This window comes from Phodopus roborovskii, unplaced genomic scaffold, assembly GCF_943737965.1.
Source record: "Phodopus roborovskii unplaced genomic scaffold, PHOROB, whole genome shotgun sequence".
NCBI lineage: Eukaryota > Metazoa > Chordata > Mammalia > Rodentia > Cricetidae > Phodopus > Phodopus roborovskii.
Window position 1 is genome coordinate 21,835,999 of NW_026125052.1, and position 15,863 is coordinate 21,851,861.

The 15,863-nt window shown below is 41.7% G+C and overlaps 1 protein-coding gene across 1 annotated transcript in view; it reads right to left on the minus strand.

Moving 5' to 3' along the window:
- Positions 1–15,863, minus strand: part of Bptf (bromodomain PHD finger transcription factor) — a 99,887-nt gene that overhangs the window by 41,991 nt on the left and 42,033 nt on the right. The window contains exons 6-12 of the mRNA XM_051179462.1: positions 13,882–14,070; positions 9,561–9,748; positions 7,141–7,496; positions 6,672–6,803; positions 3,448–3,577; positions 2,751–2,889; positions 1,339–1,518 (exon numbers count right to left, since the gene is read on the minus strand). Coding sequence (XP_051035419.1) covers positions 1,339–1,518; positions 2,751–2,889; positions 3,448–3,577; positions 6,672–6,803; positions 7,141–7,496; positions 9,561–9,748; positions 13,882–14,070 — 1,314 coding nt within the window. The remainder of the gene's footprint in view (positions 1–1,338; positions 1,519–2,750; positions 2,890–3,447; positions 3,578–6,671; positions 6,804–7,140; positions 7,497–9,560; positions 9,749–13,881; positions 14,071–15,863) is intronic.

A 15,863-nucleotide genomic window follows, 5' to 3' on the forward strand; every position in this document is an offset into this window, starting at 1 on the left:
TTTGTTTTTCTGGACAGTCTCACTCTGTAGCTCGTACACAAGGCAATCTTCTGCCTCAGTCTCCCCGTGCTAGGATTATAGGTGTAAAATTATAGCCTATGTTTTTATTTCATACATGTATGTTTGTTAGGTTCCTGTGTATGTGAGAGAGAGAGAGAGAGAGGGGAGAGAGAGAGAGAGAGAGAGAGAGAGAGCAACCTCTGAATTCTTTTTCAATATGTCTCCACATTATTCTTCAAACCCAGAGCTCACCAATACAGCTCTCTAGCTACCAAGGCCCTGGCGTCAAGTGCTAGAATTTCAAGCAGGCCCTCAATGCCAACTCACACATATATGGACTCTGGGAATACAAACTGCCAGTCCTCATGCTTCAGCACAAAGAATATTATCCAATGTGATATCTCCAAAGTTTGTGTTTAAGAAAAAGTGTAATGTTTTTATTTATATATCTCAGTGGCCATAAAGTTTCTCAAAAGTTTAAATATAGTGTCCCTATAGATACTAGCAATTCCACTCCTTGGTATACCACTAAGAAGTGAGAATTTGTGTCTACAGAAATACTTGTTCAGGCTGGAGGGATAGCTCAGATGTTAAAGGCTAGGCTCAAAACCATAAATATAAGAAATACTTGTTCACAGAGCTGGTGAGATGGTCACTGGATAAAGGCTTTGCTGCCAAATGTGTGTGTGTGTGTGTGTGAGGTCCTGAGTTTGATCCCTGGAACCCACAAAACAAATAAATAACGTTTAAAGATAAACAAAGCAAACATTAGCTGGTTGTGGTGGCACCTTTAGTCCCAGCACTCAGGAGGCAGAGGCAGAGGCAGAGGCAGAGGCAGAGGCAGAGGCAGAGGCAGGTGGGTCTCTGTATGCTCCAGGACAGCCTGGTCTACACAGTTGAGTTCCAGGCCAATCAGAGTGGCACAGAGACTCTCTTTTTTTTCAAAAAACTGAGAAACAAATCCCAAAACTTAAAGTGTTAATGTTCATCACAGCCCAATTACTCACTGATCAATGACTGCACAGGGTTGTGGCCTATTCTTTGGAATATGCTGCAATGTGGATGAACCTTGAAAACACAGTGGTGGATTAAATTAGAACAACGGACTGCCTAATTTCACTTAAATTGTAATGTCTAAAACAGACAAATGCACCAAGAATAGGCTTGGGATCAGAAATCAACTTCCTTAGCCACAATGAAAACGTCTGATGGTCATAAATGCTGAACACGTCTGTGGACATACAGAGCTTGGTGGGGTGGATCACTCTTATGAGAGGGTGTGGTGCCTCGGTGGAACCTGACCCAGGGCACTAGTGCCGCAACTCTGGGCCTGCTCACCTTGCCCCTTCTTCTCAGCCACCTTGGACAGCTCCATGGCGCTCTCCTCTGCTCCTGCGGCAGCGTCTGCACCTTTTGCTTCCCCTTTCTCCGAATCACACTCTGTCTTGATTTTTTTTGGACTTCGTGGACTTTTTCTTTTATCTGATTCATCCTTATTTTCATCTGTAGTATTTTTAGCTAAAAACAATCACATGTATGGACACAGACAGACTTAATATTAGAACTTTTTAAAAGAATCTTTACTTTTGTTTCTTGAGGCAGGCGTGTAGCTCTCTCTGGCTGTTCTGGAACTCACTCTGAAGGCCAGATGGACCTCGAACTCACAGAGGTCCACCTGCCTCTGCTTCCCAAGTGCTGGGATTAAAGATGTGAGCCACCACCACCCAGTTTATTTTTATTCTTATTTGTGTGTGTCTTTATGCATATGTGTGTGCTGATGCCTCAAGAGGTAAGAGGAAATCAAAGCCTGCAGTTACAGGCTCTCTACAAGCCTCTTAACAGCCTCCTGACCTAAAATCTCAACAGATCTAGTTTAGAGAAAACCACCAAGTACTGTCCAATGAGTATATTTCATTATTTCTAATTACAAATCAAACCAAATGAAGTACCATACACATTCTTACATTTAAGTTGGGTGTTAAATCCTGAGGAGTGGCAGTCAAGACTGACCTCTGACCTCGACACATACAACACAAACAAAAGGGAGATGTTTTTGAGCACTGTGACTCAGATGCTGGCACCTGTCACTTCCCTTCTAGGTTAATATGTGCATAGTACTGAAAATGTAAACTAGTACTGAATATGAGGTCTTGGGGTAGGTGGAACCAAAAAAAAAAAATCCAGATTCTGAAAATAGTAATTACATGTTTCATTCAGTACTTACAAAAATAATTTTCTCTCATTTTTTTTAACTAAAATCCTACATATCAAAGCCTTCTAAATAAAGGTAATTTAAAAGTCTTTAGAATTTATGGGGCTGGAGAACTGGCTCCGCTGGCTAACAGCACTAGTAGTTTCTGCACAGGGCCTGGCTTCAGTTCCCAGCACCAGCTGGTGACTCACAGCCACCTCTAACCCCAGGGTCCAGGGGACAGAGTGTCCTCATTCTGGCTTCTGTGTGCACAAGGCATGAACATGTGTTGTACACAGACACATAAAGACAAACCCTCATAAACATAAAATGTAAATAATCTGAAATAAGAGAAACTTTAGAACTTATAAATGAGTAAATCACATGCTATTTAAAAATTCATAAGGATACATTTATCTGGAACAAGGTCAATAGACTATGAACTCCTAAGCAATAACACCAATTGGAAGTGGCCCTATAAACGAGCAAGCCATCAGCCCTGGAAACACTAAAGACTTCACATTAGCCGTATCTCCTCAGCAGTCCATTACTCACTCACCTCCATCAAATGGCTTCCTGTAGTTCACATTAGTATTGCCGGGTAATTTGGGAAGAAACCTATAAACATGTGTTTTGCTGACCCAGCTCCAGCCGCCGTACCCTGTCACCCTGTATTCCTCTCCTTTTTGTTTCCAAACCTGGTAGGAAAGAAAGCACAATGGTTGGATAAGCACACTTAGTATTAGAAGTATCTGCTAAACACAGGCTAAGAAACAGGCAAACTGGGCCAGAGAGACAGCAGTGGGGAAGGGCGCGGCGCGCAGGCACACCCTGACTGATGCCCTGAGCTCCGTCCCAGGACCCACAGTGCAGACGAGAACCAACTCCTGCCAATTATGCTGCAGCCACTGTATGTGCATATGCTTTCACACTCACACAGACAAAATATGATAATAAAAGAATCAGGCAAATTAACTACAGTCACCAAATAATCCATTTTCAGTGGGAATCTGAAGATTTATCAAAGACCATAACTCTCCTATTAAATTTAACAATGTTTTTATTTTCATTACTAGTTTTAGCAAATTAGTCTCAAATCATAAGAGAATTACACACTTACAAAATAATAAGATGTGTTCACACCACCTCATTAATTCAAGATTGTGACAAAGTAAAGTAAAATGACGGCATTTGAAACTCTACAATAAAACTCTCAGAAATGCTGCGCACGGTGGGAGGGCCAGAGCGCCAGTTACCTGATGTTTCACTGGAAACGTGTATTTTACCCACGTGGCCTGCTGCATTGTCTCCTCCTCCTCTTGCTTTTTCTCCTTTTTTTTAACTTTCTCCTTTTCTTCCCTTTCAATTGATGTCATTCTGTGTAATCTGAGAACACACAGATTTTAAAAATTACATTTAATTTGGGGGGGGGGAGAAAGAGCGCTTAGTTAACCCTACACCCTAGACACTACCAACAGACAAAAATCAGTACATGCCCTGAGAGATCAGAGCAGAAAAGGAACAATAAAAAGAAACACCTCCCCACAGAAACACTAGTGTCTCATTCCTGTAACATTTCATACACAAGCCCACACTACAGATACCCATGTAGAGCCCACCCTGAACAGAACTGACACCAAACAACTGAGACTATGACTTTTAAGCAGCAAATACAAACACTTGGAGAGCTTGCAAGCCAGACCCCTTCCTTGTAGTGCTGAGGACTAACACACAGGCCCCGGGTATGCTAGGCAAGCACTCTACCAGGAAGTCTTCTCGCATCATACTTGAAATTAATAAAATTGGGTGTAATAGCAAAAGCTCTTCATCTCAGCACGTGGAAGGCTAAAGTAGTATCTTCAATCTCAAGTTTGAGGGCACACTGGGCTGGGCTATCCGTTGAGATGCTGTCTCAAAGTAATAAACAAAGAAGTGCTCTCCCTCCCCATGTCCTCCCGTGTACTGAGAAAGCTCATTGACCTCAACATGCAGCTTCATACACTGCTCACTGGTGACAACTGTGGGCCCCAGAGACCCTCACAGATTGCTGGGCAGAGTGCAAGGGGATGCTGTTCCCTGTCTCCGAACTAGGGAGAAAAGCAGGGGCTATAACTACAGTAACACAAGCCTCAGGCATAGGAGAAGGTGTGACTGTGCCACACCAGCCCTTTCCACAGCTACTCTATAAATTCCTGAGGGACCAGCTCCAGCTCAAACCCTGAACCATCACTTTGACAGAGCAGATCACTCTGCTGACAGTGATCAGGAGAGCAGCTGGGCGCCTGGCAAGCTAACAGATCCTTTCTCACCACCACATACAAAGGCTTCACTTTGCTTTGGTATAGTTCATTGTCATGTGTGCTGAAGGAAAATTCTATTGCTCTGCCACCACCACCAATGTCTTTACGGGGAAAGACAGCAATACAACGAGATCTGTAGTTCAGTCTCGTCTGTTAGGCACAAAGCCCTGGACACTACTGAAAGCTCAAGAGAGACCCATCAGGATGGGACCATGCAGCCCTAGTTGTCATTCCTCGCTTCTCTGGGGAGGGGGGGTGAAGAGGGTGACAGATTTTCCTTATACCTCTCTATGGTCACCTGAGAGCCAGACCATGAGAATGAACTGGCAGCTCCTCACCTAGTCTGAGGCAGCACCCAAACGCTATGCTGTGGTTTACTCAGAGATACAACCTGCATTTCGTGTCTTTCATGACATGAGGAGTAGCCCTCCAAGGTTCTCCCTGACAGAATGGCAAAGACCACAAGTTCCTGTACTTGAAATACTGACCACATGGGAGGAGTGAAAGGAACTTGTCCATCAATCACAAACCCAACTGCGGCCTCATACCTTTTGAGCTGAGGGTCACACTTACAAACTGCTAGCCAAACTGGGAGGGAAACAATACCATTCCACTGATTGCTAATTATGAAAGAAGTCACCATCCTCTGTGTCTACTAGCCTTTCACATGTATTTCCTGCACAATGCCTGTCCGGGTCCTTTGTCACACTTGTACTGGGCTTTTGCCAATTGAGAACATTTTCCATCTGTGGTTCAAATATTTTCCCTCAATTTGTCAGCTCTCTTTTAAATTTAATTACAGTAACAGTTTTTCCACTTAGAATTGTGTGTGTGTGTGTGTGTGTGTGTGTGTGTGTGTGTGTGTGTCCAATTTCCTCCTCCATGGCACCTGGGCTTTTTTTTTTTTTTTTAAATCTGTTTAAAAAGAAAAGTATCAGAACAAAAATATAAGTTAATTCATGTTTTGTCTTTCTTCAATTAGCACTGTGAGTTTTGTTTAGTTTTGATTTTTAATCTTAATCAACTTGAGGCCTCTTGCTTTGAAACATGTCCTCCTTGTTCAATGGTGTGCAGTGTCCTCGGCAGAGCTAAGTGTCTTAGGCTGAGTGCACTACTCTGCTGCTTCTGATCAGCAAATATATTTTTTGAGACAAGGTTATGTATATGTAGAAACATGTAGCTCAGGCTGGCCTCTACCCTCAATCTCATATCTCTGCTTTAAATGAGTATTGCTTTATTTCATTGCTTATTTAATGTGTAGATATGAGAGCCTGCATGAGTATATGTGCACCTCCTGTTTGTAGGGGCTCATAGAGGTCAGAAGAATACACGAGATCCCCCAGTACTGGAGTTATAGACAGTTGTTAATCACCACCTGAGTGCAGGGAGCTGAACTCAGTGCTCTTAACCCCTGAACTATTTTGTTGTGGTTTGTTTGCTGAGATAGGATCTCATATAGCTCACAAAAAAAAAAAAAAAAAAAAGTGACTTCTGGGGCTGGAGATGGCCCCAAGCTATGCAAGCTGCTCTTGCATAGACCCTGGTTTGGTTGTCAGAATCCACACAACTAATAACAGTCTAAAAGTCCAGTTCCAGGGTGTTATAACACCTTCTTCTGACCTTTGCAGACACCAGGAATACACATGATGAACAAACATCCACACAAGCAAAGCAGACACAGCTCTTTTCGTCCAGTCAAAAAAGCTTCTCACTAGTCACCTGACAAGAATAAATTTCTCCATTTATTCATACCCATGGTATGGTCAAGTACACACACACATACACACAAAGAAAAATTTGTCTTGGTTTTTAAAAATAATTTATTTTTATTTTATGTGCATTGGTATGAATGTATCAGATCCCCTGGTTCCAGAGTTTCACACAGTTTTTTAAACTGCCACGTGGGTGCTGGGACTTGACCCCAAGTCCTCTGGAAGAGCAGTCAGTGCTCTTAACCACTGAGCCATCTCTCCAGCCCCATAAATAAAAATTTAAAATAATAAAAAAATCTATTTGCTCTCATTTCCTCTGCATTAGTTTTGAATCCTGAGAATTAATGGAGACTGGGAAGAGATAGCCTTTACTGTGACGCCCCCCAAGGGCTTTTCCATGATTATTAATGATCTAGCATTTCAGAAGTATCCTATACTCATCAATCCCAAGACTTAGAATTCACTCACCTGGTGTGTCCTAGAGATTCTCGCCATATTGGCAGCATCACAACAGGCTTAACTGCACACTCCAAAATTGCAAGAGCCAAGGCAAACTCTCTGGGCTTACTACACATCTGAACAGCTTTGATCCAATTAGCCCTGCATTTCAGATGGAAGAAACAATTTCACTCCATTGTCCTTAACTGAAAACACAGTAGCCATGGTCTAGAATGATTCTGCTTTACATCTCAAATGAGAAAGTGCTCTGTGGGGCAGGAGCGCACACAGGCACACTGAGGGCACCTAGCTCAAAGAATGGGAGCTTTGCTACACCAGGAGCAACTCAATCCTCTCAACAGCTTGACCTACAATATTCTTTAACTTTGGTCTCCCCTTGGCTCCCAGGGATAAAATTCTGATAACCCAAAGTTATCCAAGGATGGATTTCTAGGTAATTAGCATATTTACAGCAACAAATGAACCTGAGATTCCTTACCTGTGAGAAGCCCAGTTGGGATGAAGAAAGGAAGAAGGGATGTTGCTTTCCAACTGCGTGATGGTGAGTCTCAGCGTAGATATGGTAAGGACTTTGGAGCCATGAACAGATCCATTCCATTTGAACTCCCCGGCTGGAGTGAGGCAGAATTTATGCGCGAGGTGCCTCCTCTTGTCATGATCCTCCCGGTGCTGGTGCTTATTCAGGGCAAACGAATTGGTGGAGTACTGATTGTGGTAGACTCGGTACTTCCCTTCCTGTCCCAGCTTAAAATAATTGTTGATGTTCCCTTTCATGACCACTTCCTTTCTGGTGCTCAGCCTCGAAACTTCTCCTTGGGAGTTAACTACCAACACCTGAGGAGAAAAATAAAGACATCATTATTTATACAAATGATGCAAATTTTGTTTGATCAACTGTCTTCCAATTAAGTGTAACCAGTATTCCAAATAAGAGACATTTTGTGACTAAAAGTTTGAAGTTTAAAATCCAAATTTATTTATTTATTTATTTATTTATTTATTTATTTGATTTTTGGTGGAGGGGCTTGGTGTGGTTTTTAAAGATATGAAGTCAAATTTAAAGAGAACTTGGAACTGGCCTATAGTGCCAACACTCAGGAGGTTGAGGCTGGAAGAATATGAATTCAAGCCTAAGCCAGGGCTACATAGCAAGACTGTCTCAGGGCAGGGGACAGTTGGTAAGGACACTTTCAACACAAGTCTGTTGACCCAACTTTAATTCCTGGGTACCACAAAAGGGTAGAATGAAAAAATTAACTCCACAAAGTTGTCTTTTGATGCCACCTCATTAATCTGGGAGCTTGTATGCACACACATATTTATGAGTTCAAGGCCAGCCTGGTCTATAAAGGGCTACACAGAGAAACCCTGTCTTGAAAAACAAACAAAAGTGAAAGCCTGTCGTTTATAATTAAATAAGAAAGACATGACTGCAGAAAGAAAAAAGAATGGCCTTGAGGATTAGGTTAGACACCACTGGGTATGTTCGTGAATGGCACATATTCACTATCTGTCTATGAAACCCTAACATGAAGTTTATTGAAAGAGGAGGGCACTAGGCACACTAACCCTGAAAAACAAATGGCTAAAACTCTCTACTACTGCTCTTTTCATTATTCCAACTTTAGTTGCTATAGGCCCTGGGGTCTTTAAAATAATGTTCGCAAAAAGCTGGGCTCAATCTTTCAGTGAACCATAAAAATCAATTCTGGTTGTTTATTTTTCTCTGATAATGCAGAGGTAATGGGTGGGGGTTGTGAGGGGTCTTGTTTGTTTGTTTGACAGGGACTTGCTACACAGTCCGAGTTGGCCTGGTACTCAACAGTAGTCCAAACTTGCCTCAAACTGGCTACATTCTTCCCTGCTTCAGCCTCCTAATGGGTCACTCTGGCTTAATTATCCAGTAAAAAGATCATTTGAAGGCACAGCTGTCAACATGCTGTGCCCACAGCTGGGAGCAGGCAGTGCTACTCGATTTCAGTTCTGATCCTGCTGGTCAGTCAGGGCTACTGAAGGAAGATAGCTCTCTCTGTTCTACCAAGAGCTACTAGCAACAAGTGCTCACAGGAAATGGGCTACAGGGGGTCGCAATGACACATGGCCTTTAATTCCAGCACTCGGGAGGCAGGATCAGGGGGATATCTGTGAGTTCCAGGCCATCCTAGTTTACAAAGTGAGATCCAGGACAGGATCCAAAGCTACAGAGAAACCCTATTTAGGACCTCCCCCAACCCAAAAAAAAAAAAAAAAAACAAAAAAAAAAAAAAAAAAAAAAAAGAAAAGAAAAAAAGGAAAAACAAATAACAAAGAATTGTATGCAATAAAGCTGACTCTAGGGCGCTGGAGAGATGGCTCAGTGCTTAAGAGGACTGACTGCTCTTTCAGAGGACCTGGGTTCAATTCCCAGAACCCACATGGCAGCTCACAACTGTCTGTACCTCCAGTTCCATGGGACCTGACACCCATGGCAAAGCACCAATGCATATAAAATAAAATCAATAAACAAACAAACAAAAAAGTTGACTCTAACATCATCTGCCCACTGAATTTCCAATAGACCAAATTTGAGTGTATTTGCCACAATACAAGACTAAAAGTTTTTGCTCTTGGTACTCACTACAGGAAAGAAAACATAACTCAAAAGTAAGTCTATAAATTCCATGTCCCTTTTTTAGAGACTTCAGGGTACAATCCCATTCTAATTATTTGATAATGTGTGTCTGACTGTGGGTGTTGGCATATGGGTGCAGGTGCCCTTGGAGGCCACAAGCATCAGACCTCTTGGAGTTGAAGGTTACCAATGGGAGAGTAGCTGGTGCTCTTAACCTCGGGCCATCTCTCCTGTCCACAATTCTAAATTTTTTCACAGTGCACAGAGTCTGTTTTAACACAACACACCTCTTTGCCCTCCTTAAACAACTTATTTGCTTCATGGGCCGCCGCTGCCACCTGCTGACTCTTCAGCTGACTAAGTTTGCTCTCCGGATTTCGCAATCTGGTGATGATTCGAGTAGAGCCGGACGTTCCTCTCCCAGCTCCAGGGGACTCAGCCATCTCTCCATTAGACTTCTCCAATCGGAAGTCACCTATTACCAAATGAAAATGTCACAAAGTGATTGCTGGCAGGAAGTAAATAATTAAGAATGCCTTATTTATCCAACACTTCTATGCCATATATATCTAAAGTCCAAGAGAATCAAACAGATTAAGTCCTTTCATAGGCAAAGCAAATGTCAGTTTTCCTCAACAGTAAACAAAGAGCAAAAATACTATGAGTCATTCATTATTTTGCAGAAAAGTATTACCTGTTTTGAAACTGGAGAGGAGTACTCCAAAAACTTGCAAATAACAAACATAACAACTCAAAAGCATACAAAAATGTTGCCTTATATATCTAATATGGATTCATATATTAAAAGAATAGAGTTAATTTTAGAAAGATTTCCCACTTAAGTAGTAATAGTCTTGAATTTTACAAGTGCCAACTGAATTTTTCCCTAAAAATTACACAATTCTCTGTGAAAACTCATTAAAACAATTATTTTTTAACAAAGTAACGATCTCTCAACATCTGCTTTATAACATCATTTTTGATGGTGATCTGCTTTCATTGTGCACAAATCTCACACGGAATAATGCACATACATATCCAGCCATTCATCATTGAATCTCACATGGGACAATGAACATACTACCCAGCCATTCAGCACCATACTTTTCCACTGGCTAGAAAATTGAACAAGGCCTGATTTTTAATTTAAAGCTTAAAAAAAGAAATTAAAAAGTGTTGCATTGGTAAACCCAGGGACAGGAATTGTTTTATATACATGGTGGTTTTTTAGACAAGCAGAGACAGATGCAAATCGGGAAACTAGCTGTTCATTTCAGGGGATTGTTCAATACTAGCTGGCTCAATCTTTTTCCTACCTGTCCTTCCCTCTGGAGGGGGGTGATCTGCCCAATTTAACTGTGTAACAGCAACAGGGTTACAGACCACGGAGCATGCCTTTGGAAGCAGGACAGAACTAGACAGAACATCCCACCATCCCATTAGGCAACTCTCCCTCCAGTCATCACTCTCCTCCATTTCTTGGCTTTTAAATTGGTTTCTTCTCTCTCCTTTTCTTCCTTGAGACTGAACTGAAAGCCTAGCACGTGCTGAGCACATGTTTCAGCCTCTGCCTGAACCCACACCTACCATTTTGGCTTTTCTGTTAGTGAGCAGGAAGGGTGTGAATTAAAGCTGTAACTTGGACCTCTACAGTAGAAAGGCCATTGCCTACAGGGAACAAAAATCCCCCAATACTCTGGGGCAGACATGAGAAGAGGAAATGCTGAGGAAGATGTCTGGGTAACCTTGCTTAGCTTCCTGAACCTGACAGTGCACCCGAGGCTTTGACCAGCCCTAATAAAATTTCATGTATATTTTAAGCAAGGTAGATTTCTGTCAATAGAAGTAAGTCCTAAATAATCCAGCAAGTATTTTTAGACTTAGTCTACAAAATATGCCACTGAGTCAATCAGGATAGATCAAGGGCTGAGTATCTTGCCATGCCAAGCTGGAAAGCCAGCAATCCTGGATACTGCTATCTTCTTAAGACTCTCCATGCGCTGGAGCTCTAAAGCCAAGGTGCTCAACTCTTGGGACCACTTATTACACCCTGTAATTGACTTTATGATGCTGTCTGGGTTTAGGCTGGACTTGCTGAAAACAGAAGGAGGGGCAAGAGCTTTCTGAAAGGTGCTCCTCTGTGTACAGCTGCAATCCAATGCTGTTCAGAATTAATCTTGTGCGTTTGCTAGTTTAGCAAAACTCAAAGCAAGGAACAACTTTATCTGCAAGGGTCAGAGCTGAAGACTCAGGGAGAGGAGGAGAGATGCTCATGGAGCACACTCTACCCAAGGCCACAATGCTGTCATTAAGAAGTCAATCTCAATGGGCAACCTGATGGCAAAATAGACTTCTGCTCTAAATCAGCCCCTCTGGCAAAGGGCGAAGGCTCACCAAACAAAGTGAGGAAGCAGAAGGGTTTCTGTCCATGGAGCCTGAGGCAAGTTACTCAGTATCAGGTTCTGGTGGGAATTCCTACAAGTCTGCAATGGAATGTTAAACTGCCCCAGGGAGTGAGGGTAGGGAACTGTCCAACTCTCCAAATTGCTGTGTATGATTGTTCAGTCAACAGCAATTCCCAAAAGCCTACCCTGTGTAACTCATTCTGTTGTGGCAGCAGAAACCAGGCTGCCACAAAAAAATGGCTCCTAGAGGAACGTGTCACAGGCTTCTCTTTTCTCATTTGTTGTTGCCATCCCAAATCTATCAAAATAGACCCTCCACTGCCCGGACAATAATGTTTAAAACAGCTAAATTCACAATTTCATATGGGCTATAAAGTTAAGACACACCCAAACCTGTCAAACTTAATGCATAGCACACAGAAATCTTAGATAGGGCCTAAGATATAACTACAGTTACTGGGTACAATTGTGGGCCAAGGGTTTTTGGAAATTTTTAGGTGAGGGTGAGATCTGTGCATCATAGACAGAGGCAATATGAACTGGACATACTGAACAGACGTGAGTGACCATGCTGTACTGGGCTACCAAAGGCTGGAGCTGCAGCTATCTGCTCAGTCCTATCTTTAAAACAGCCCTTGTACTTTGGAAAAATCACTCCTACCCCATTTCAATCATACACTTTTGTTGGAGCCATCAATAATACCTTGCCTGCCCTGGCCACAGGTGTGGAACAATATGATCCAAGATAAGCCACTCAAATTCCTTCCTCAAAGACTTTTGATTTGGAGCAGGAGTAGGGGCTTTGCCTTTGGGCCACAGACCTTGGAAAGACATGAAAACAAATTGCTGGTGCCTTCTTACCTGCAACTTGGAAAAAGCCTGTCTGTATTAGGAGAGAATGAAATTATCACACCAAACAAATTTAAGTTGGTTCAAAAGGAGAAGGGGGCTGGGGGAGGGGAGACAGAGCAGTTGTTATATCACTGGATCCATGTACACTTCAGGAGAACTTGGACTTCCCAATTATATAAGCTAACAAAAGTCCCTCTACATTTAAACTATTTTAAGATGGTTTGGCCACTTACAATGCAAAAAGTCCTAAGTAAAACACATCTCCAACCTTAGGTCATGTTTGAAATTATATTTAAGATAAATTTAAAACAGTGCTACATTATTTATGAGAAATTACTGCGAATATATTTTTTTTGTGAAAGCATTTTCCTTACCAAAAAAAAAAAAAAAAAAAAAAACCACATACACACAACATACAGAGAAACCCTGCAGGAAGAGATGAAATTTAACAACATAAAAATGTAAAACTTTCAGACAGTAAAGAATTAAGCACAAGAAAGTAATATGTAAGCACATATACAAAGCAGATATTAATGACCATGATACATAATGAGCAAAAACAGGAATCATCAAAACACAGAATATTAAACACACAAAAAGAAGCAACCACATTCATAAGTGGGGATATGCAGTACTTCCCATGAAATACCTTCTTACCACTGCCAAAAAAGATAAATGGTGTTAAATTTAGGTGTGCAAACAGGGAAACATACGAGTATGGAAGTTAGGAGGCTGTCCCTTTTGAGTGAGTAATTAAGCAGTAGCCACTATTATCTGTAAAAAGTACCTACCATTGGACCAGCCAGTCATCTCATTCACTGTTGCCTACAATGGCAGAAATGCTTGCAGAATACAGATACATGTGGAGGCTGGCAGGAAGCACCACCATGGTGATGGCCAAATACCATGCAGCAGCTAAAAACAATGCATTTAACTCTAACATGAAGAGTCCCTACCATGGGCCACTGAGTAGGAAAAAGGAAAAAACAAAACAAAACAAAAAACAAAAAAACAAGATGCAGAATAACACATGCAGAATGATCCCATTTATATATTAAAAAAGAAAAAAAAGAAAACAAAAAAATTGTAAACATACAGATAGGAACATTATACTGATGGTGGTTTTACATCAGGAGAATAAAAAGGTTTCTATTTTTCTCCTCTTACAGGGTTTTTTGTAAGGCAAAAACAGTGATCTCATGTTAATTAAAAAAACAAAAACAAAACACTCTTTCCAACCCACTATACTTTTATTTTAAAAATTAAAAATGCTTAAAGAAAAAAAAAAAAAAAAAAAACAAAAAGAAAAAGGAAGAAGCCCTGTCCCCTGACTGGATGAGTGCGCTCTTACCTGTCTCTTCTTGAGCAGAGACAGGTGTGTGGGAGTCTCCCTCTGCAGCGTCAGGGTCATCTGCTGCCTTAGCACAGTCACTCTGGGAAGAACTGAGTTCACTGCTGCTGTTACTGTTTTCCAGATTAGGCTGGATGGAGGTAGTGGTGGCACTAGTGTTACTGCTGTCACATGTCTTGTTAGAGTCTTCTAGAAAAATAAAATACCTGATTTTTACATTGAAGATCACATCAAAATCTAAATGTCAGAAAAGCACTTAATGGCTGAAGGACTTCATCACGATGCTCAACGGCAGAGAGCAGAGTCGACCGTGGAGGAACGTGAGGTACCCTGTGTGAGAAGACGTTGGTAAGCACTGCCCTACAAGTCCTATGAAGTCCCTCCATCCATCCACTCAGAGGCTCTTTATCGTCATCCAACACAAAGCAGCTAACTTCCAACAGTTCAGAGTCGAGGAAAAAACAACCAAGGCAATGGCTGCACATATAACTCAGGGCACACCAGATACAGAAGAAGTAATTTTGCAGGAAAAAAAAAAAAAAAAAAACACCCAAAACACGAAGCTTACATTCTCACACTTCAAGAGTTTCAAAGATCTCCATGGAAATGGAGTTTATGAGGACTCTTTACCCTTAAGGTTTTCTGTCTAAATGTTAACAGGTCACATTTTCTAGGTAATTTCATAGCATCGCTAGCAATTTAGTTCCTTACCAGTACAGAAATTAGTATGAGGAAAAGCTAAAACCCATGGGATTTCAGAAAAGCGAGGCTGCCTGCATTCCTTCTTGGTCACTGACAAGGTATTACCACTAAGTAAAAAACAAATGACATCTGGTCACACCAATTACATGAAATACAGTGATGACTGAGGAAAACAATGGCCCCACCAACTGCTTTAGAACTCTGACTGCACCCAATATGATGGTTACCGTAGCATACAGACTAGAGAACACAGGAATAATCACGAAGGAATTAAAGTTGCCTTTAAACATATGGAAATATGACCACTTCATTCAAGCCAAAAGAATGCAAACTGATGTCACATGGGGAGGTGGGCCTTGTGCTCACACCTGCAATCCCAATAGGCTGAGACAGAAAGACTGAGCAGGAGGCTTAGACTCAAAACAAAACTAAACAGAACACAAAGGGCAGCTGGTGGTGCTAGCGCTCGCCTTTAGTCCCAGCAGATCACTGAGTTTGAGACCAGCCTCGTCTACAGAGCGAGTTCTGGAACAGCCAGGGCTACACAGAGAGACAGTGTCTCACTAGCCCCCTCCCCAAAAAACAAAACCCCAAACCAAACCATAAAAGAAAAGGGACTTACAGAAATGTTAGTATTATCTGCTACTGATACTTGCCAAATTCTAGACCCTGAACCCACATGCATACAGTAAATAAAAATGCTGTCTTTCAAAATACCACCACCCAACTTTCAAGTCTAGCATTCTTTCACCTGAGCCACATGAAATATTTTGGGTCTCTGACTGCATCCAATATGATGGTTACCATAGCATACCTACTTTAATATTCAGATCCTTTGTGTTTAGGCTAAACCTGTCATTTTTCCTTTTACCAAATTCCCTGAAAGTGATACTGCTCTCCGTTGAGATGTTATGTCAAGGTAAAACTTGAAAATGTATGCATTTTTAGATTTTAAATTTTCATATCAAGGTGGCTCAGCTGGTGAAGGCTTCTGTCAAGCCTGAGTGAGTTCCATCCCCAGAAACCACATGGTAGAGGGAGAAAACATACTTCCACAAGTTGTCCTCGGACCTCCACAAGTCATACTATGTTGTTCTCCCAGCTCTACTAACATGCCATGGCATACCTTAACCCAAAGTAAATAAATACAATTTAATGTTACAATGTTTCCACTCTGGGGGCGGCAAATATAGCTCAGAGGCTTGGAGCACTCACTGTTATGGAGAAGACCTGAGGCTAGTTCCCAGTACCCCCATCAGCTGGTTCACAACTGCCTCTAA